The sequence below is a fragment of the Montipora capricornis genome, chromosome 4 (genome assembly GCF_036669925.1).
Source record: "Montipora capricornis isolate CH-2021 chromosome 4, ASM3666992v2, whole genome shotgun sequence".
Classification (NCBI taxonomy): Eukaryota; Metazoa; Cnidaria; class Anthozoa; order Scleractinia; family Acroporidae; genus Montipora; species Montipora capricornis.
In genome coordinates, this window is record NC_090886.1 from 4,104,381 (window position 1) to 4,124,380 (window position 20,000).

Genomic DNA, 20,000 nt, shown 5'->3' on the forward strand with positions numbered 1-20,000 from the left:
CAACGATATTTTCTTTTTGATACAATGATGATAAAACATAATAATTTCTTTGTTATTTTTTCTAGCTGAGCCCCATGTTTCGCAAGAACTTTGCTCAATTACAGAAGTCAAGGTACTTTTCTCTCAAGATTGTCATTGCCCGCAAATCTCCCAGTTGTTGATAGAGCTGTGACAGATCTGTGTACTCAAATTTGTTGTAATAGTAAAATTAATGTAATTAATAAACTATTTCTTTCCTTCAGTTTAAAGAGACATCCTCTGGAGGTTGTTCCGACACCCTATCAAGGTACAGTTTAAGCCTTTGAACTAAAAGCAATGCATGTCGATCTACATGTATTATCTTATGACGTACTAAGTTATTATTATTTTTTTTTTGCCAGTGTTTCCCTGGGCTGTGCCACAAACAGAACATACTCAAGACACTCTGAGGGCAGAAGATGGTGAGTATTGTCATTGTAAAAATAATAACAAATTATTATTACATTGCACAATGTTTCCAACTTTTTGCAAAGGTTAAGACACATGATTGGAGATTATCTGGTATGCCGTGCAAAGAGACAACTATAATAATAATAATATTATTATTGTTATTATTGTTATTCTTATTGTGAGAACTGCTAGCCTTGGTTCCTGACGGCAAAAGATGACAGGGTGACCGAATTACACTGTACCTGGAGGGAAGAAGTTAAAGAAAAGGAAATGCTGGGGAACATATATAGGACGAGGATAGAAAATGTTTATCAGAAATAGGATCGAAAACGTATTTCGTCTTTTATTAAACTTGCCATGAAGTGACAGATATAACACCTAATAATCGGAATACTTAGGTAGTTTCTGAAGTTTGTCTAGTATATCATCGAGAAATTAGATTCAGCCAATCTTGTTGTGTTAAGTTAGGGTGTTTCATAGGGATAAGATTCCGGTAACCATAAAACGTTTTCTCCTTTTTTCCCTTGTTGTTCGATGTACTATAAATTAGTAAACATGTCTGCAATTAATATCAACTTTATAATCCACATGTACACCCAAATTAAACTAGATCTACTGAACTTGTGAAGGTGTGGGCTATCAAAAGAATTCAATTCCCCATAAATTAGACTAAACGCAAAAATAATTGTGAAGAAGATAACCATTTTAACTGTGAGATGAAAATGCTTTAAGGATGGCAAATTCCCATAATGAAGTTACATGTACATGTATCTATTGATGCATTAGTTAAGAAACTTCAACGCTACACAATGATATTATTGTATCCAAATATTTTGCACTGTTTATTCCCTTAGCTGCTGTAGTCCGAATTGGATATGAAGAACATTTGCCTGGCCAGGTAATACATATTCAAGTAAAATGCAGGCAAAAATAATTAATGGTGGTATGATCACAGCTATTTTTAGAAGTCATCTAAAAGTATAGGGAAGAACCAGTGTGGCAGTTTAATTTACATGTTGCAGCACTTGGTATTTTATGCGTCAATGGGTTAACTTCTATTTTATTCTAAAATATCAAAATAAATGTCATTATTTTAGTTTATTCCATTCCTACAAACTAATAGCTTCCCACGCAGACATTCTTAGGGGCTTTGTCATGTGTTCCTTCCCCATGAACGTCTGCTGAAATGAGAAACCACCTCTGTTAAATGGCTTTTTGTGCCTATTTAAAAAAACTAATCAGCATTGACTAATTGTGTTGTAGATAATGAATCATATGTTCTCAAGAATGGAAATTGACACCTGCAAAACATGTCTAGAAACTTCGAAATTAACATAGATTAAATTTTTCATTTACAGTTGTACTTCTAAAAAGGTCATGTGAAGCGATTTAGGTTGTTTTCTCTGTGCATGTTCCTTGAATAAAGACTGAGTTTGAGTTTTTCATAAAAGTTCAGTCAATATGCAAGGCCTTATCAAGAGTGCTATCGACTTTGACAAGACAGAATTTTCAACAAGTGATCTTTTCATCTGTGTGGTGCATTGCTTTGTACAAGCGACTTTTTTAGTTTGAAAAAGTTTCAAGTAACTTTCTTTCACTCAAAGGAGAAATCAAAAGAGACTTTGATAAAGGTGGCTTATGAACCAAGCGATTACGTAACGATTTGAAAGCAGAAAAAAGCATCGCCACCTCGATACAACAACCAGTCAACTGGAATTCCTCCTCACAGAGCATCGTGTATAGTTCATGATCAGTTGATTTACTTAGAAGCTGTAAGCTTTCATGTAATGAAAATATGGGGTAGTTTCACGTCGCAAAATAATGTAAGTAGTCATTGGAGTTTCATCTGCTACCAGGGACGTAGAAATGAGCGATTATTATGAAACGTTGGTAACCACAGGAACAAAGATCCTTTGTTTCGACAGCCGATGAATGTCTGGTTGGCACATTAATGACAATAGGTGACGTCAACAGTATCTTCCCTATTCTGCTTACCACTGCTTTATCACACAGGCTTTGTCCACAGTGATTGCACACAGCTTTAATTTGTTCTGTAAATTTTGCTGGACAACATTTTTCTCCAGCGTTCGTTTTTCAGCCATTTCAAGATTTCCATGTACAATTGAAAAATGTGTTTTTTTTTAACACCCTTTGCACTTTCTTCATCAACATAAATACTAAGAGAAACTGCAGGAATCCCGAGACTTGCCATCTAGTCTACCTAGTTTTTCAAAAAATTCACAAGTGGCAAGACTAGCAACCACAACAGTTTACTGCAAGCAACTGCTACAAAGCTGTTGAAAAACAAACAGTTTAGCTTGATTCATATGCACTTTCCCAAATCCAGTAGAAAGCTTGATAAAAACATTTGTCAGGTCAACTAACGCTATGTCATTATGCTAATGAGTTTATCCAGAACTGGAAAACGGCATCTGATTGGTCCATAATCCACGAACGGATGTGGTTTTTCATTTCAGCAGACGTTCATGGGGGAAGAATGCGTGAGGAAGCCCTAAGAATGTCTGCGTGGGAGGTGAACAAACTAACTGAACAATAACGTGTAGGATATAGCTTAATTATGATAATATTTATTTGTTACAGCTTCTGTTAATTCTTTATACTGATGTACCGTAGTCTTACCATTAACTAGTTTTGGTCTGTCCTCAGCTGCGTGACTGGAATGAGGAGCTTCAATCTGCAAGAGAGCTTCCCCAGGATACATTGCAGCAAAGACTATTAAGAGACAGAGCAATTTTTAAGGTATTTTGTACAAGAAATGTTTGGAGCTGGTGAGCTTAATCACCATTTCCATCAAAGTCTATAATGAAAATAATTATACAGTTTTTTTTTAATTGATATTTTTTTATAAAATCAACCCAAAGATCGCTACCTGACCCATTAGTTTGCTTAGCAAAATGAGTGTACAAAATTAATTATTTATCTGTACAAACAATGCAAGAACTTCAGGTCAGAACCTATTGGTAATCAATACGCAAGAGGGAAACTGACTCTAACAAGATTTAAACTGATAAAAGTGATTAAAAATTTAAAAAGACCTGTTTAACAGCTGTAGAGCTTGACTTTGGATGTTGCATCCTTGTTCCTATAGATTAATTTAATTATTGACTTCATTTATTCCTGTCAGATCACAAGTGATTTTGTAGCAGCCGCCACTAGAGGAGCGACAGCCGTTGTGGATGGAAATGTAATGGCTATTAACCCTGGAGAGGATGAAAAGTAAGAGATTGTCCGAACACTCACAAAGTTCACCAATTATAGGTTTTTTTCCCATTTGTTTATTGAAGTAGCCCCTAGCTAGAACACTTTAGGTTGAAGAGAAAGACCAAACCTTTTAGTGAAATATTGAAACTTCTCTCCATTGCCAATTACTTAATTCTACATCTGCTGCTTACATGTACGTATAGGATAATCCTGCATACCTGCTGTCACTATTCAGTAGTTAGAGCACTCCCTGTTCACCAGTGTGTACTGCATTCATTTCCAGGACATGGCATATCGTACATGTACATATGTATGTGCGTTGAGTTTGCTGGTTCTCTACTCAGCTCCAAAAGGTTTTCATCCATTGAGCTCTGATTTCCTCCTTTATCTACATGTATTAAAAACCAAAAATTGGATCAATAAAGGACTTGTGCTTGGCTTTAATAATGAACTTTAGACTTGCAAATATGTTGTGGTTTCATTTTGTTTTTGGTTTGAAATTTTTTTAATCACTCACTGAAAAACTATGTGACATCCAAACCGGCCTAAACCGGCCAGACTTAGTATTTTACTCTGTCTAACGCCAGACTATTTTACTCGTCAATGGGGAGCCCCTGGGAGTCAATGGGTTAAACCAGTTCATTTTTTTTCAAACTGAAAAAGAAAAAATTAAGTGTTTGTTTTGTTTTTTTTAACGGGGGCTTGGTTTTTTTTAGGGGGTTTAAAAAAGAACTAGATATCTCTTCCTTACTTCTACTCACCTACCCCTCCCTGATCCTCTCCAGTACCTCTATCCTACCCCACTTTTCCTTCGCACATCTATTCCCCCTTACATAACACTACTCACCGACCTTTTTGTGTACTCACCAAAGAAAATGGAAATGGCCAGTGTTCTAAAAAAATTAAACCAGTTTAAAAAATTGAAACTGGTTTGAAAACAAAAATGAACTTTTCAAACCAACAACAAAATTAAACCACAACATACAGTAATAATGTTTTTTCTCAGTGCCTGTAATAAAAATTGTTATATCTACCAAGGTATGACACTAAGTCTAGATCTTTCAGAAGGATAAAGGCTGTTGTTCTGTTGGCTGCAGAATAACAGGTTAATTAAATAAAAAGTAAATTAATTTATTTTGGACTTTTCTTTTCACTTTAGGAAGAGAATGTTCATCTGGAACAATATTTTCTTCAGCTTTGCTTTCGACAGTCGAGATCACTTCCAAGAATTAGGTGGTAAGCTGAGTTTACAAAACCCCAGTGCCCCCGGGATAACATTCTGCCAAATCCTCACACAACACTTACTATCTTTTACACAAAGTATATTATATTTTAACTGTTAATAGTACTGTGCACACGAAAGGAAAATCCTGGGGTATTAGATACAGAACTGCCAATGTACCGATCTGGAGCATTTAGGTATAAGGTCGCAGTTAAGGGCCTCCATTAAGATGCTTAAAAATTTAAGAGTTTTGACTGCTGGCCTTGTTAATCTAGTCGATATCAGTATCAGTATAGAAAGGGTCAGGTTCGAGTCTTGTACTCTTCAGAATCTTTTCTTTGTTTGCACTTTTTCTTTAAACGTATTGTAAGAAAGAAATTGGTTAACTTCATGTGATTTCACTGCAGAGGGTTTTGTTATTTTTAACTAATGTTCTCTATGCCTGACATCAGTGTTAGAGCAACAGAATACAAATGAATGTGCATTGTACCTTTGTTCTCTTTCCCAGGTGATGAAGCTGCTTATTCTGCTGCTGTAAGTTGCTGTTTGCTTGTTTTCTCAGATTATAATTATATGATTTAAACAATCTGCATTACCTACTATAACCGTGGCATTAACTCATTCATCCGTGAATTGGCCCCCATTGAAGAGGCATTAAACATTAATCTTTAAAATCTGTGGTAAAATCTACAAGTCTCACTCCTGGGACTGTTTCTAGGGTGGTGATCTTAAAGGAGTGACAGCTTATAATTGGTTGGACACTCAGGTAAGTCTTCCACCATCATCTTTTGTAATAATGTGGTAAGTGTTTTTTTAATTCTCTTTTTGTCACTATATGTGTGTCTTACTGGTCCAATGAGTTTGACAACTAATTCCACTATTGAGTTCTCAGAACTTGCAGCCCAAAATACTAAAAAACTGGAATTTTGCTGGCATGTATTAGGCCACTTCCACAGGGCTGATGCCTGTCATCAGTGTTTTTCATTTGTCCTTGTTACTAGTTTAAACTTTTAAGCTATTTCAGTGGCCTTGTACCATAATTTTGTCGTCAAAACAATACAATGATTTTCAATGATTGTAAATTTCCATTTTGTGAGTTACGGGGTATGATAAAATATTGTTGTTGATGTTGTTATTGCTACAAAAATGCCCTGAATAAGTTGTTAGAGTACATACACAATGGCTAATAGATCTATCAAATTGAATTTTAGGGTCTCTACACTCTTAGCACTGTCATTGTAGATTACAGGGGTTATAGAGTCATTGCGCAGTCAATTATTCCAGGTAAAGAATCATTAGCTAGAGTAATGGTTGTTTGTAATACTGTTTTTGAAAAATTTCATTGCTGGCTTGCAGCATGGTGTGTACGTGGAGTGCCTTCTTCACTAATTGCTAGATAGGAAGCTCATCATAATTTTAGCATTTGATAACATAGATCTGTGTACACGTGTACATTAGTATTATGGTACAGCTATTTAACAATTGTTATTAACCCGCAAGGGCTACAGGTCAATAGCAGTGAAGCCAAATGGGCTATTGACCTGTGGCCCTTGAGGGGGAAGTGTCTAAATAATAATATTGTTTTACATGTAGTATCACCGAACTAATCGCACAGAAAAGGCAATAAGAAAGTTAGCAAATTCAATTAGAACAAATATTTATTTGGGAATAAGACAAAAGAAAGCGTCACACTTTTCGCTACTCGAGGACTATTACTAATAGTCCCCTGGTAGCTTAGCCAATTAAAATGCAGGATTTGCTTTAGTCCACTAGTTGGGTGATACTAATTAAAATTAGACTGTCAGTTGTCTTGTAAAACAACCTGAGTTCTGTCTCTAGTCTGTTGAAGATTGTTCATTGTTAAGTTAGATGTTTGATGGCTGCATAAGACAGTCATCTTTTTGTCCAACACCTTGCACCTCGTGTACATACCACACAATGCCAATGCTACAGCAATCTGTAACTATTCACAATCAAGAATAGTCCAGGCTGAAGTACTGCTTTGATCATCAACTCATTTTCTCATCTGCAGTGTGAATAAGTCGCTATCAATGTCGTTGCCATCATCATCATCATCATCATCATCATTCTTCAATACATTCTCTTAAATACGCTTAAAACTTTTGCTTATTATGTACTTGTGGGTTAATTCAGAGTATGGTTTCTCTCTGAAAACATACAAAGTCATGTGACTTTTTAAAAAGAACCAGCCAGAATTGGTTTAGTTTAAACTTAATAATTATGGCATTCCCATAAAATGCGTTGATTGGATTAAATTCAGGAAAGGAAGTTAATTGATGTGAACAGGCTCTTAATTTTGGTTGTGTGAATTAGAACTGCTATGGTATTTTGATTTGCCAGTTTCTTTCCATAACCAAATCAAAAGCTAATACCACTTTCCACTATGGTGCTACAATGTATAATATTGTTTTTCAGGGATTCTCCAGCGTGAACAGGAACAGTCCGTTGTCTATGGATCTGTTGACTCAGGGAAAAACATTTCAAGTCATGATAAATTCTTGGAGCTGGTGAGGAGTGCTTAAGATTAATCCACTCAAAATCTCTGGACAGTGGCCATTTTCACCCTAGAATTTGAACATTAAATTGTCTAAACAGACAAATCATTCTATGGTTTAGTCAACTAATGCGAATTCAACATGACCAATTGCGCCAGTTTTGTCCGACGTAACATCATTAAAACACACAATGGACTGAGAAACTGGATAACTTTGAGTGCATGAAGGCTGGCACTACTGGTTATCTCACCTTTTGTGCCAACCTTCTTTTCTCCTGCATTATGGAAAACTCCCCATAAACCATTGCATCCGTCACTTGTTCCAATTCCCCTGCAGTGGTTAATTTTTTCCAATTTTTTCGACAAACATGAACGTATAGTTAGGACTTAAATAGCTGAATTGTTCATCTGGACAGACAAATTAGTGTCTTCACAGACAGCCAATTTTTTAACGACTAAGTCATTTAAAAATTTGTTTGTCCTGTTTTCATATCAGATGATTTGTCTGTCCAGACTATTAATATTAAATTTTTTTTTTTCGTATTCGACAAGACTAGTGTGAAAACGACCAATGGGTCAACAGCGTTTGATTATGTATGTGTAATGTTTTCAGTCATGTTTCATACAGGTCTATCCATTGACATGTTTTTTCGTCATCCTTTAGTTAAACAAGGCAGGGAAATCTATCAGAATACGTCCACACAAGTAAGTGCAGATAAAGTTGTTTGTTAATCAGAACATTAAAGTCCTTTTAGTCAGCTAGAACAGTTCTTTTGTGGTATTTGGGACAGAATTTCTACCCTCTGGTTGTTATTTTTTTTAATCTATCTGCACTCATGAAACTATCTTATCTTTCTGTTTAATTTGCTGTAAACAAAGTGGTGCAGGGATGGCGCAGTGGTGAGAGCACTGGCCTCCCACCAATGCGGCATGACTATTCCGGGGGTGGGGGGTTAAGGGGATGAGGGGTGGGGGTAGGGGTAGGGGCTGAAGGGTACAAAAGCTGAAACAACCCGAACCTTTACAAAAAATTAGTGCTAACCTTAGGCCCAAAGTAACATTATCTAAAGCATAACGTGGGATATAGATCAATTGAAGCCTTTAAGTGCTACTGTGGTTCTTTATTGACTCCGAGCTTTCGCTGATCTACGGCATCATCATCCATGATGATGCCGTAGATCGGCGAAAGCTCGTAGTCAATAAAGAACCACAGTAGCACTTAAAGGCTTCAATTGATCTATATCCCACATCACTATGACATGCTGCTAAAGGACACATTCAAACGTTTAGTGTAACTAAAGCATACCGTTTAGGCATAAGGTTAGCATTTTTGTAAAGGTTTGGGTTGTTTCAGCTATTGTACCCATCACCCCCTTTCCCTCAATTATTAAAAGGATGTCTTGAAGTGATCATCAAAGTTAAGGGTTCTAATCAAAATGATTTGAGGTTTGAAGCATGTTCATGTACATATTGCTCAATGCCTATATCTTCTCCTCAAGGGTTGTCACTTCTAATGGTGACGAAGTTGAACTTTGTTCATCGGTGGAATGCAAGGTTTGTATGTTTTCTTTTTATGAGGTTTACAACGAAGTCAAGTTATGAAGAATCAGTCTAGAGTTTATGAAAGCCACACATATTTATTAATAGATTATCTTATGTTATGAATGTCAATTTACAGTAGCAGTAACAAAATAGAAAGCTTGAAAATTTGGGCTTTGAACAGAATTTAAACCCATGGTTGTTACTGAACTATCTCTTAGGGGATGAAATTGCGACCAACACAGTCCCATTTGTGACTGAATGTTTTTACCGTTGAGACTAAAAGATGTGGAGGAGTAAAAAATTTGCAGCTGGCTTTCTACCTTCGCTCTTGCAGTTGCCACTTTGCCACTGCTTTTGCTAAAATACAACACAATGCAGCGCGACTACTTTGCCACTAAAATTTGTGAAATTGCAACTAAACTTTTGTATCTTGTTGCAAAATTGCAACTGGATATTTCGAGCCCTGCTCCTTATAATAACATTAAAACTTGCCAGAAGAGTTCAATACCCATTACTGTATTGAGCTTTCGCCGCGTTTGGCCGACAGTTGGCCGACACCCGACCAACAGACTACTGACAGGTAACCAACAGGTTATAGCGACAGGTGGGTTGCAAATCATAAATTTACTGACATCATAAAGTTACTGACATTCTACCGAAAGGTTTAATACCAACACCTTACCGACAGTCAGCCGATGGTCGGTCAACTACATGTATTGGCCAACCAATGGCTTACCAACAGATGTCTTTTCATCCAGACATAAATAAAGGTTTGAAATTGCAACCAACAGAGCCATAGTTAGAAATTGATTAATTTTTTTGTTTTAGGCACTTTGCTACTTCAGCATTCAACTAAGAAATGAAACAATTTCCAATTAGATATTAAATAGTTGAAATGTGGGTAAAATTGCATGCAGCAGCCTTTTACTGGATCATGTTTACAAATCTCAGGGTATCATCGGAGCTGATGGAAGGCATTACATTTTGGATCTCTTCAGAACTTTTCCACCTGACGCTAATTTTGTTGGAGGTACAGCATTCAGTGTTTTAGGAATTTACAAGAGTATCATTTGTATCAGAAGTTACAATCAAGTCAATTTGGAATTGCCCAATATTATCACTTTTTGCTTTTGTTTTAGATTGTCTTTTTTTTAATTTGCAAAGTGACTATGGCAGTTTTAATTTTCTCCTTTGATATTGCACACCTTAGTCGTAACCACATGAGTGCCCTACGTACTGAGATTTTATGGAACACAGTTCATGGTTTTATTGTACTTCTCTTGTCCAAATTTTATTGAGTGACTTATAAAACTCATATCTGTAACTACTTGTACACATTCTACTATTAGGTACTTGTGAACATACTGTACTTTCACAATAGACCACTTTCGATATATTAAAATTCAGTCCCAAACAAAAGGCGTCAACTTGAGGCTCTGGGGAATAAATGTAAGGATTTGTATGAGTTTTGTCCCCAAAGCCTCGAGATGATGTCTTTTGTTTAGGACTGAATTTTAATATATCAAAAGTGGGCTGTTATGGCAAAAACTGTTGTCATTATTGTTATTAAACTAATACTAACAATTGAAAAAAAAAGGAAGGCAGTCTCTCCACCCTTTTCCAGACATAGAATCTTCTCCTGACAGCAATTTTTTTTTCTGACCAGTCACTGAGAAAAATCAACCCCCTGATAACTCAGAGGAAGAGGTGAAGTCTTCCGTCCCACAGCCATACAAGCACAAGCTATGTTGTCTGAGACCTGAGTTGATTGAAGGGTTTATAGCGTAAGTTACTCAAACGTTATTTTCTTTCCTCAGGAGACTAGCTTCTTGGTGGGTAAGAGTTGCTAATTAATGCTTGTTTTGATGGTATTTCTACAGATTCCGCTATGTGCTCTTTCTGAAACTCGTCGCAATGCATGTATCAGCTGCCAAACAGAAGGAGATGCAGGTTTGTAGTGAAACTGTTGATACCTGTATTTGAAGGTGCTAAATTTATGCCAAAATTCATCATCTGTTTGGGGCAAGTGTCAGTCAGTGGTTGTTTGCTTGATGATGATAAATTAATCTGGGCTTGAATGCAGGCGTACAGTGGTTGACATTCTGCTAGACAAACTAACAGACATTCAGTGATGAACATAATGGATCATCTGCCAAGTGACAATAATAACTTTCCTGTTGTACTCCCAGGACTGAAACAAATTATACATGTAGCAATATTATTGAATTAAAGGAAAGGCACTTGATTTAAGTGTCTAATTATTCTAGCACTTGAGTGCTAATTGGGGACACTGTAAACTGAAATTAGCAAATAATGCAAGTCAAGTCAAATGTTGGTTTTTGAGGAGAGGGGAAACTGGAGTACCCAGAGAAAACCTCTCAGTGCAGAGTAGAGAACCAACAAACTCAACCTACATATGACGTCGAGTCGGTGGATCACATGCGGGCCACATTGGTGGGCAATTAATATTTACCACTATTTTGTTTATTTATATAATTATTATATTATAATTAAACAATTTCAGAATTGTGTTTGTCGCTGAAGGTTTTTACATTTTTGGTCTTCATTTGATTTGTGGTATTTCCCTTTAAATTAGAAGAAAAGTGAAGAGAAGCCATTAGATGAAGCAAATGGTGAACAGTTAGAATGTCCATACAAGAATGGAATGAACAATGATGATAGCAAGCTAGAGGAAGCTGTGAAACAAGCTGAAGAAAATCTCAAGAGCACAGACTCATCTGCTGAACATACTGCAGGTTTGCCTTGACATTTTTGATTTTATCATTAAAGTTGATTAATAAAAAAGATCTACCACCTTCTGGTGTGCCTAATTGTATTTGAAATTTATTTTTATGGAGAGAGTTAGCACTGCAATGGTATCGCAGAGATTGTTGCTCCAAGTTGGCCTGTTCAATTGTGAATTTTTCATGTTTTCCTTTCAAAACCATGATGGTAAAATATATTCACTTACTTATGTTTGTTACCGGTACTCCAAAAATAAGTTTCGGTTGATAATAACATGATAAGTAATTTTTGGTCAGATCTGCTGAATTGAGAAATAGTACACCAGCTGTATGATCATTAAGCTGGAGCCATCTTAAACTATGACTTCAACCCAATAATGAGTAAAATCATCTGGTGTTAGAGTAAAATCTATTAAGTCTCACTCCTAGGTACCAATGGGTTAAACAGTTTTTTTCTAATGATCAACTTTAAGTGTCTCATTTTACTCCCTGGTTTTTTGGGTTTTTTTTGACAAGGTGAGGTCCATAACCTTGCAAAGAAAGGAACAAATATTATAGTAGTTTAGCTTTATTTAGAGCAGTTTTCAATTGAGTGTCAAAAGTAATTAGCAAATTGCTTTGGTTTTTCATTACTTCACTCAGTGATTGGTTCAAAGTTCTCATGCCACTTTTTCAACCAATCAGAAGTGAAACCAAAACCAATTGTGGCTCGTGTGTGCACATTATTTTTCCTGCACTTTGTGTCGGCTACTTGTACATGTAGTTACTTTTAGTTTTGATTGGCTTACTGGATTGTCTCTGTCCTTTCGGATTGGCCAAACCAATTACTTTGTTTTTGGTTTTTTGACACTCGATTGAAACTCACTCTATAGGAATTATACAATAGTTAATTATAAGAGTCTAATAGCTCACCACAGTTTTGTGGATATCTTTACTAAACTATTGTGTGCTTACCCTCTAAAAATAATAATGTTGCTGTTATTGTTCTTACTTACATGTAACTGTTGTCAAACAAATATTCATTCATTGCAAAGGTAAACCTTTTATTATGAATATTCTATTATTTTTTGTTTGCAGATGACAGTGACATTTCAGCTGAAGCAATCAAATCGGCTGCAAAAGCTGTTGGTTCAATATGTGATTCAAGTTAGTTTTCAGACAAGTCATTATACATGACAGTGTATTCATGTAAAGCTCCTTTGACTAGATTATAAAATAATTTGCATGTCAATAATATGATTACTTCAGATCATTGCAGTTACTTTCATGACTGTAAGAATTAAGTTCAAGATCAGTGATGGAGTGACTCATGGGATGAACTTGTTTTTCGTTACAGAGTTTGATGTCAGATTCAATCCTGATATCTATGCTCCTGGTATAAAACATGCGTCATCAGAGGTGAGTGGCTTCAAAAATTAAGACCTATAGTAAAGATTTAATGGGTCCTCTGACTGATGACATGTGGCCGACTCACTAGAATAATAATTTTGATTAATGCAATGGTGAGCAGTACTGAAAGTGGAGTATTAATGACATTTTGTAATCAGGGAAGTTATAAATTTCATTCATTGTTTTTTGTAATAACTAAGATAAAGGCAGTTTAGTTTGAAAATTAAAACATTCAACTTCATTGGCTGAACTTATTAACGCTTCATTCTTAACTGCTAAAGAGCGTGTGTAGTGCTTATCTGTCACATGGTACAGCTTGTGCAAGTGACTACTACCAGTATCTTGCTATGAGAACTTGAAGCAAAAGCACATTTCATCTATTAGCACTTTGTCATAGTTCTTCCTTCCACTCCCCCCCCCCCCACCCCCTCAATTTGGAAATGGGTTGGACACATTGTTTTGCATTGCAATGAAATTATTGGTTCCCTCCCCCTCCCCTTCTCATTGCTGGAAATAACAGTTGGTCATCGGACATTGTCCGACCAAATTTTGAAAATGTCCGGCCAATTTCACATTATGATCGGACACGATGACCGAACATGTCACCAGCACATCTTGAGTCTTCTTCAAGGTGTTGTCAGTCAATAAATTATGTCCGGTCCAATTTATCAAATGTCCGACCATAAGGAAGATTTGAAAGGGCATATGTGCTCTGAATAAAGAAAAATTATTTCCAGCACTGCCTTCTCCTACAAGGTGCAGTGTCTGCACAATGGCTCATTTGTCTTTGTTCTTAACCCTGTCTGATCTGGCACATCTCTTTACAATTCAGCTAATAATGCTGAGTACATAACTGAGGTTTTACTAGTATTTCATGCAATCCTTAACCCATTCAGAACTAAAGCATCCCAATTAATGAGTAAAATTAATGTGGGCATGTATTTATTTCACGTTGCCCTATGCACCTTAGCCAAGTAGACAAAATTCCTAGGCACTTTATGCAGGAGCAGTGACAGAAATGAAATTTATGTTATAGTGACATGTTAAGAATGAATTGTGTCATTAAGCTCAGTGGATTATGAGCTAGTACTGTAGTTAAAATTAATCATGACAGCTTTTGGTTTTCCTTAATCAGGAAGATGCTCTCTCTACTGACAAGATGCTTATTCAAGGTGCTTCAGAATTTTTAGCAGAAACTGTCATTATCAAAATGGTTAGTTTGGATGTTTTTTGGTAAATAAGTGCAGGCTCTAACTACCCTACACTTGACCCTTAAATCAGGGGAAAAGATCAGTCATAACATCCACTTTATTTGATTCAAAGTTACATGTGTGTTTTGGTTGATAACATAATTAATAATAAACGACTTTGAATTTCCTTTCTGACCAGGTGGAGGATTTTATTAGTTTATCACAGACACCTATGGATGGGTCTCAATTAACAGACATAATGCATAACAGGTACAGTGTGCAGTTGTTGTAACTGAGGTGAATGATTGTTTTAGTATATACCACACAGGTTGAATAAAAAAAGAACCAAAAAACTTTATTGTTGTAAATACAGTGGAGAATTGCAAATTTTCGCGTGCCACCTACTTCGAGGTGAATAGTACTTGGATAATCACCTCCTAGTTAGCCAATCAATGCACGTGGAGAGCACTATTCACCTGTGTGGTAATTATACTAATAAGCCATATTATTTATACAGCACTAACACTGTAAAGAAACTACCGGTATTCAAAATTGCTTACATAAAATTCTAAACACTTAAGCTGGAAATCATACTATTAATTTTACAGATTAAAAGCAATCCTAAAAAGAAATAACTTGAGTTGTCTTTTAAAACAAGCGAGGCTGCTACTTGTTCTAACAGTAAGTGGCATGCAATGCCTTCCATAACACATGTGCAGCATGAGTGAAGGCGTGATGCTTAAGTGTAGAGTAGTTTACTTTTGGAACAAACAGTTGAGAGTGTAGATGACCAAAGACAATAAGTATTAATAATGCAAGATTTTTCTAACTTTCAATTTGTCAATCAGATGTACTGTATCTGATCAAACTTAGCAACTCTTTAAGAGGAGATTAAGAACATGTAAAACTTAAATCAAAAGGAGGTAGTGATTTGCAACAATGGCAAGAGGATGATCTGCAGAGATCAGTGGCAGTTCGTGTGGTGAATGCAAGTGTGTTACATTAAGAGTACTGTGGCTGCTGGGGATGTTAGTGCTGATGGGCAACCTTGTCTCAATTTGAGTTGATCATGATTTAGCCACATACATGTAAAGACTGCCTTAAGGTTGTGTGTCTGTGTAATCGTCTCCCAAGACTTGCTGTTCATACTTCATCATGTCATACAGATGTAGCCATGCATTAATTTTTGTAAAATTGAAACAGTTCAGAGTTTATTATCAATGATTATTCCATTTGTACCTGTTAGATATCATTGTATGAGACTGGTTATAGCCAATTCGTATCCAACTTGCCCTCACAGAATAATTTTACAATAAGTTCAGTAAGCATGATAATTCATTGTTATTAATGAATTATCACGCAATGCATACTCTGAAATTGTTTTGATTCCTATCTTGTTTCCTCTTGTGTTTGTTTAGGGGAATAAACATGAGGTACTTGGGAAAATTAACAGCAATTTTATCGATGCGAGCAGATCTAGAACATGTGTATGTAAGTGAACTCTTGATTTTCATAAAGGAGTTCATTCATTGTGAAACGTCATCTTGGTCAAAGCTCGATCACTGCGTTAAATACTTTGTGAGATAATATGGGCAAAAAGGGCCTGTTTTCTTATTATATCTTGCAGAAAATTTCAGTTATGGAAATGATTATTAGAAGTGCCAAGCAACTATTTAAAATTCACATGCAAAGTGGTGAGTTCATGATCATATCATAAGAGCTCTCGGATTTTGGCGTGGCTGTGAGGCAACCAATGTCTCTGAGTATTTACCCACTTGTTTATGGTAAATAAATACACATACCACAAAGGCAAGACCATTATCTAGAACATTACATGGGCCCCCGACCATTTTCAACAGCTTGTTGGTCCTTAAATACCCAACAAAAGTTATGACCATGGGAATGTTGTGTAGAGATTCCAGAATTTGTCGTCATTGGAGGAGTCTTTTTATGATTTCTAGTGGACAAACCAAAGATATATCATTCTCTTACACTGTATTAATCAAGTTTAAAGGCTATACTATAAGTTACCATGTGCAATAAATTATTATTGTTTTCCAGTCCAATTCATTGAGCTAGGGAAAAAACCAAGAAGCTGCACTTTACAGTACAGCCTGAAAAATTGAGGTTATAGTGAGATATTATGATAATATATCAAGATCTTTGCATCCATCAACAGAAGCAAACTTTAAATTTAGTACTCTGTACTGTAGAATACGTGTAGGTACAAAATTGCCCAATCATTATTTATGAAGAATTGTCCCCACCAACAACATATCAATAACACAGTTTGTTTTGACCAAGGGAGAAGTTTACTGTATTTCAACATCCGAAGACATAAAATATAAATCATGGAACATCAAAAGAAATAAACTTCTCTGCCACCTACCCTGTCACTAAGAAATAAAGAAACATGCAGGGAGGGTGGGTGGGAGAAAAACTACGTGAGGTAGAAAAAAACAATATGACCACTTCGAGAGTTCTGGAAAAACTGAAACACAATACAGCATGTAATATAAAGTATCACCTACATGAGTATATGAATAAGGGGTGTGTCGCGTGTGTTTGTCAATAATTAATCCGTTTGAGTGGAAGCGCCCAAAGGAAAACCATAATTTTTTTTTTCACTGTTGTGTTTCAGCAACCCTGAAGACACTTTCTGTGGCCATTAGTCATTTTTTAAATTGTTTTTTGGTGAGTGTGGGTTAATACTGTTCTTACAAATTAAATAAGTAAGACGATTCGTAATATTTATTTGCAGTGCAAATTGTGCTCATGAAAAAGTTTAATTTGTATGTGGTGTGAGTGTTGAGTGAAAATTCCTCAAGATATGATTTGCTCTCTTTCTTTGGCTGTCTTTATCTTCCAAGTCTTTCTTTGCTCTTTTGTATAGTGTCAGCTAAAGCAGCCTGCCTCCGATAGCTATGCTAACTGCAGGTTACCAGGGTCTTTGTAATTGAAAGACTGTGAATAATAAAGTAAATTAAGATGTTTTCTTTTCAGAGTATGTACCCCAGTCCTGTACCTCATCTTCCAGCTGAAGAGGTGTGTAATAATTGGCCATCTTACAGTTGTTTGCTCAGTGACCTAGTCTATGAATGGCTGCGAGGCTGCCGGTGACCTTGTATTGATACAGACCTTACTGCTTTTATCATGTGAATTGTGTTATTGTAATTCTAATTAGTCTACATCGACATTAGAAAAGCGCAAAGGTTTGTAGCAAAGCGGGGTCTCTGGCAGCCTCTCTTCCATTCTTGGCTACAACTGTAAAATGGTCTATTGTATTTTGAATTCTAAACACCTTTGATCCCTGCCATGCCAAAAGCACACTTGCAGCAGGGTGGTAAGAGAGGGAGAAATCACAAGGAAGGAAATAGGAGTTTTTTTTTGCCCGGCTACACTCATTTCTTATTGGTTAAGAAGATTATGTGTTTTGTTGGTTTCGTTTGAATGGTCTCACTTTGGGGTTTTAAACTCAGAGTGACCTTACAAATTGAAGTGTTTAATAGAGGTGTTTCCTTTTATCTTTGAATTTATTTGTCTATCCAGGTTGCAAATAAGAAGAAAAAGAACAAAAGAAAACCCCTAAAGACGTCAGCAAATGGAGGTCAGTGTAACAAGCAGTACTCTTTTGAAATGTGTAAAATAAATTAACTTTTGACTCATCGAATGTTGCCTTTGTAGCTTTAACTGTGGCTTGGGCAACCCTTACCCCAGAGGAACTATGGAAGTTAATTGTAGAAGAAACAAAAACGAACTTTGGATTTGAACTTAACTGGTAGGAATAATAAAAATTTAATAATAATTATTTATTTTTGTTGTGGTCCCAGGTTCAATTGAGCCAACTGCTGACCGATTGGCTCAGTTGCATTGGTTGAGCATCAGACGACTGTGCCGGAGGTTGCAGGGAAAAACCTCTGACCAGGCCCCAGTTTTTCAAGGGGTGGATATCGCTATCCACCAGATAAATCACTATCCACTGGATAGTGCAATTCGTTTCGCTGTGAATTATCCACTGGATAGTGATTTATCCGGTGGATATAGCGCTATCCATCATTTGTACAACTGGGGCCAGATCATCAGGGTCTTAAAATAACTGAGAAAAAAAGTGCTGCATTTGTAATGACATCTGCAAATGGTTAGACTCTAGTGTTCACCCATAAAGACGATAAACCATAGGCCGTCTCACATCCCTTCAATTTTCATAAGCCTGTGGGCCACAAAAGAACTCACACACTATTCCCAAAGAGCAGGGCGTGGTGTACCCAGTGTTGTGATCTGTCCTCTGTCCTGTGTTATATTGTCGTTGGAAGGGTAAATTCCCAGAGATGTTAGCTAAGACCAAGCTTCTCTAAAATCCAAGGGTAAAATCCAAGAAAAAATTAATATGATGATGATTCTGGTTAAGGATCTATAGGCTCCTGTAAAACCATTCCAACAAAATAATTAACACTTTAGTGATGCAAGTGAGCAGAATAGATTGAGAAGAAACTACATATATGTGCACTGACAAAAATGGTCTCATTATGTAATAGACCATCCCACTTTTTGACTAGCAAATGCCCGACTGTACAAAATGTCAGATGAATAGACCGTTTTTGAATTCTCACGGCTGGACTGGATCTAGCATGAAATGGAGGCTAATGCAGGCAAATCTTTTCAAATGCAAATTAATTTGCCAGCATTAGCCTCCATTTCATGCTAGATCCAGTCCAACCGTTAGAATACGAAACTGGCCTATTGCCATGTGATTAAGCGACTGAGTGAACATGTACCTGACAGTACTGCCAACCACCACTGACTGCTCTTAGATGATGACCGGCCCAGACCACTGCTGCTCTTTGTTGTTAACTTTGTTAAACTACATTGAACTGCATATTTTTGGTTTGAAAAAAGGAACATTTTTGCTTCTTCTTGGTAGTAAAAATAGTGAAGACGCCCTCCTGAAGTGTCATATTCACAGAATTTCATTGCTCAGGTCATTCTGCTTAAGGACAGGTTAGTTTTGAAAGCTTATTGTAACTAATTCTTTGGAAAAATATATTTGTGCAAGGAAGGAGAAGTGTTTGTTGTAAGGTAACAAACAACTCACAAGTATGCTTCTACACACGAGAAGCAGGGCTCTGTGATGATACAGCTGTAGTCATGAAAGAGTGTTCATGGGTGATTTTTCACAGAAGGTGGCATCTGCAACCAGAGATATCAATCTTCTCTGACTCTCTTGTTGTGTTCAAAGGTGTCCAGGTCATATTACGAGAGTACGACTTTCTGAGCAGGAAACACCCAACTTTCACAGAGGATGACATCATGAATCTGTTTCCAATAGTAAAACACACCAACCCTAAGGTAATTTAATTGCTGCGTGGTATGCTACTTTAAGAAGGAAATAATAAAAGAGTGATAGAAATTCAAGAAAATGCAAGGAAACATGATAATTATTTAAAGCATAGTCTTTAAGTAGGCTGCATTAACCCATTTATTCCTCAGGTGTCCTAGGACGCCCAAGAATGCTCCCACTTTATGAATAAAATCGTCTGGCGTTAGACAGAGTAAAATCTATTTAGTCTCACTGCTAGATGTCAATAGGGAGCTTTAGATTCTAGGACAAGAATGACTACATTTGTATGAGTACGAGATTTTCTCATAGAACAACAGTGAGCGCACGCAAACCAACGTCATTTTGGCGGGGAAAAACGTGATGCCGTAGGGCCGTAGCCAGAAAAAAATTATGACTGAGGCAATGTCCA

The 20,000-nt window shown here is 36.5% G+C and overlaps 1 protein-coding gene across 4 annotated transcripts in view; it reads left to right on the plus strand.

Annotated features, from left to right (window-relative positions):
• Nucleotides 1–20,000, plus strand: part of LOC138045265 (clustered mitochondria protein homolog) — a 38,741-nt gene that overhangs the window by 8,769 nt on the left and 9,972 nt on the right. For 2 of the 4 annotated variants that reach the window (XM_068891702.1, XM_068891700.1), the window contains exons 10-38: nt 66–112; nt 243–286; nt 381–440; nt 1,284–1,327; nt 3,097–3,189; nt 3,575–3,666; nt 4,811–4,887; nt 5,382–5,407; nt 5,592–5,639; nt 6,085–6,157; nt 7,310–7,401; nt 8,053–8,093; nt 8,888–8,942; nt 9,882–9,960; nt 10,597–10,714; nt 10,811–10,880; nt 11,530–11,686; nt 12,752–12,820; nt 13,011–13,072; nt 14,199–14,276; nt 14,453–14,523; nt 15,672–15,744; nt 15,881–15,947; nt 16,895–16,947; nt 17,257–17,298; nt 17,803–17,860; nt 17,938–18,031; nt 19,175–19,251; nt 19,490–19,599. In XM_068891702.1, coding sequence (XP_068747803.1) covers nt 66–112; nt 243–286; nt 381–440; nt 1,284–1,327; nt 3,097–3,189; nt 3,575–3,666; nt 4,811–4,887; nt 5,382–5,407; nt 5,592–5,639; nt 6,085–6,157; nt 7,310–7,401; nt 8,053–8,093; nt 8,888–8,942; nt 9,882–9,960; nt 10,597–10,714; nt 10,811–10,880; nt 11,530–11,686; nt 12,752–12,820; nt 13,011–13,072; nt 14,199–14,276; nt 14,453–14,523; nt 15,672–15,744; nt 15,881–15,947; nt 16,895–16,947; nt 17,257–17,298; nt 17,803–17,860; nt 17,938–18,031; nt 19,175–19,251; nt 19,490–19,599 — 2,070 coding nt within the window. Of the gene's footprint in view, nt 1–65; nt 113–242; nt 287–380; nt 441–1,283; nt 1,328–3,096; nt 3,190–3,574; nt 3,667–4,810; nt 4,888–5,381; nt 5,408–5,591; nt 5,640–6,084; nt 6,158–7,309; nt 7,402–8,052; nt 8,094–8,887; nt 8,943–9,881; nt 9,961–10,596; nt 10,715–10,810; nt 10,881–11,526; nt 11,687–12,751; nt 12,821–13,010; nt 13,073–14,198; nt 14,277–14,452; nt 14,524–15,671; nt 15,745–15,880; nt 15,948–16,894; nt 16,948–17,256; nt 17,299–17,802; nt 17,861–17,937; nt 18,032–19,174; nt 19,252–19,489; nt 19,600–20,000 lie in introns of all 4 variants that reach the window. The other 2 variants (XM_068891699.1, XM_068891701.1) reach the window with 1 other exon arrangement.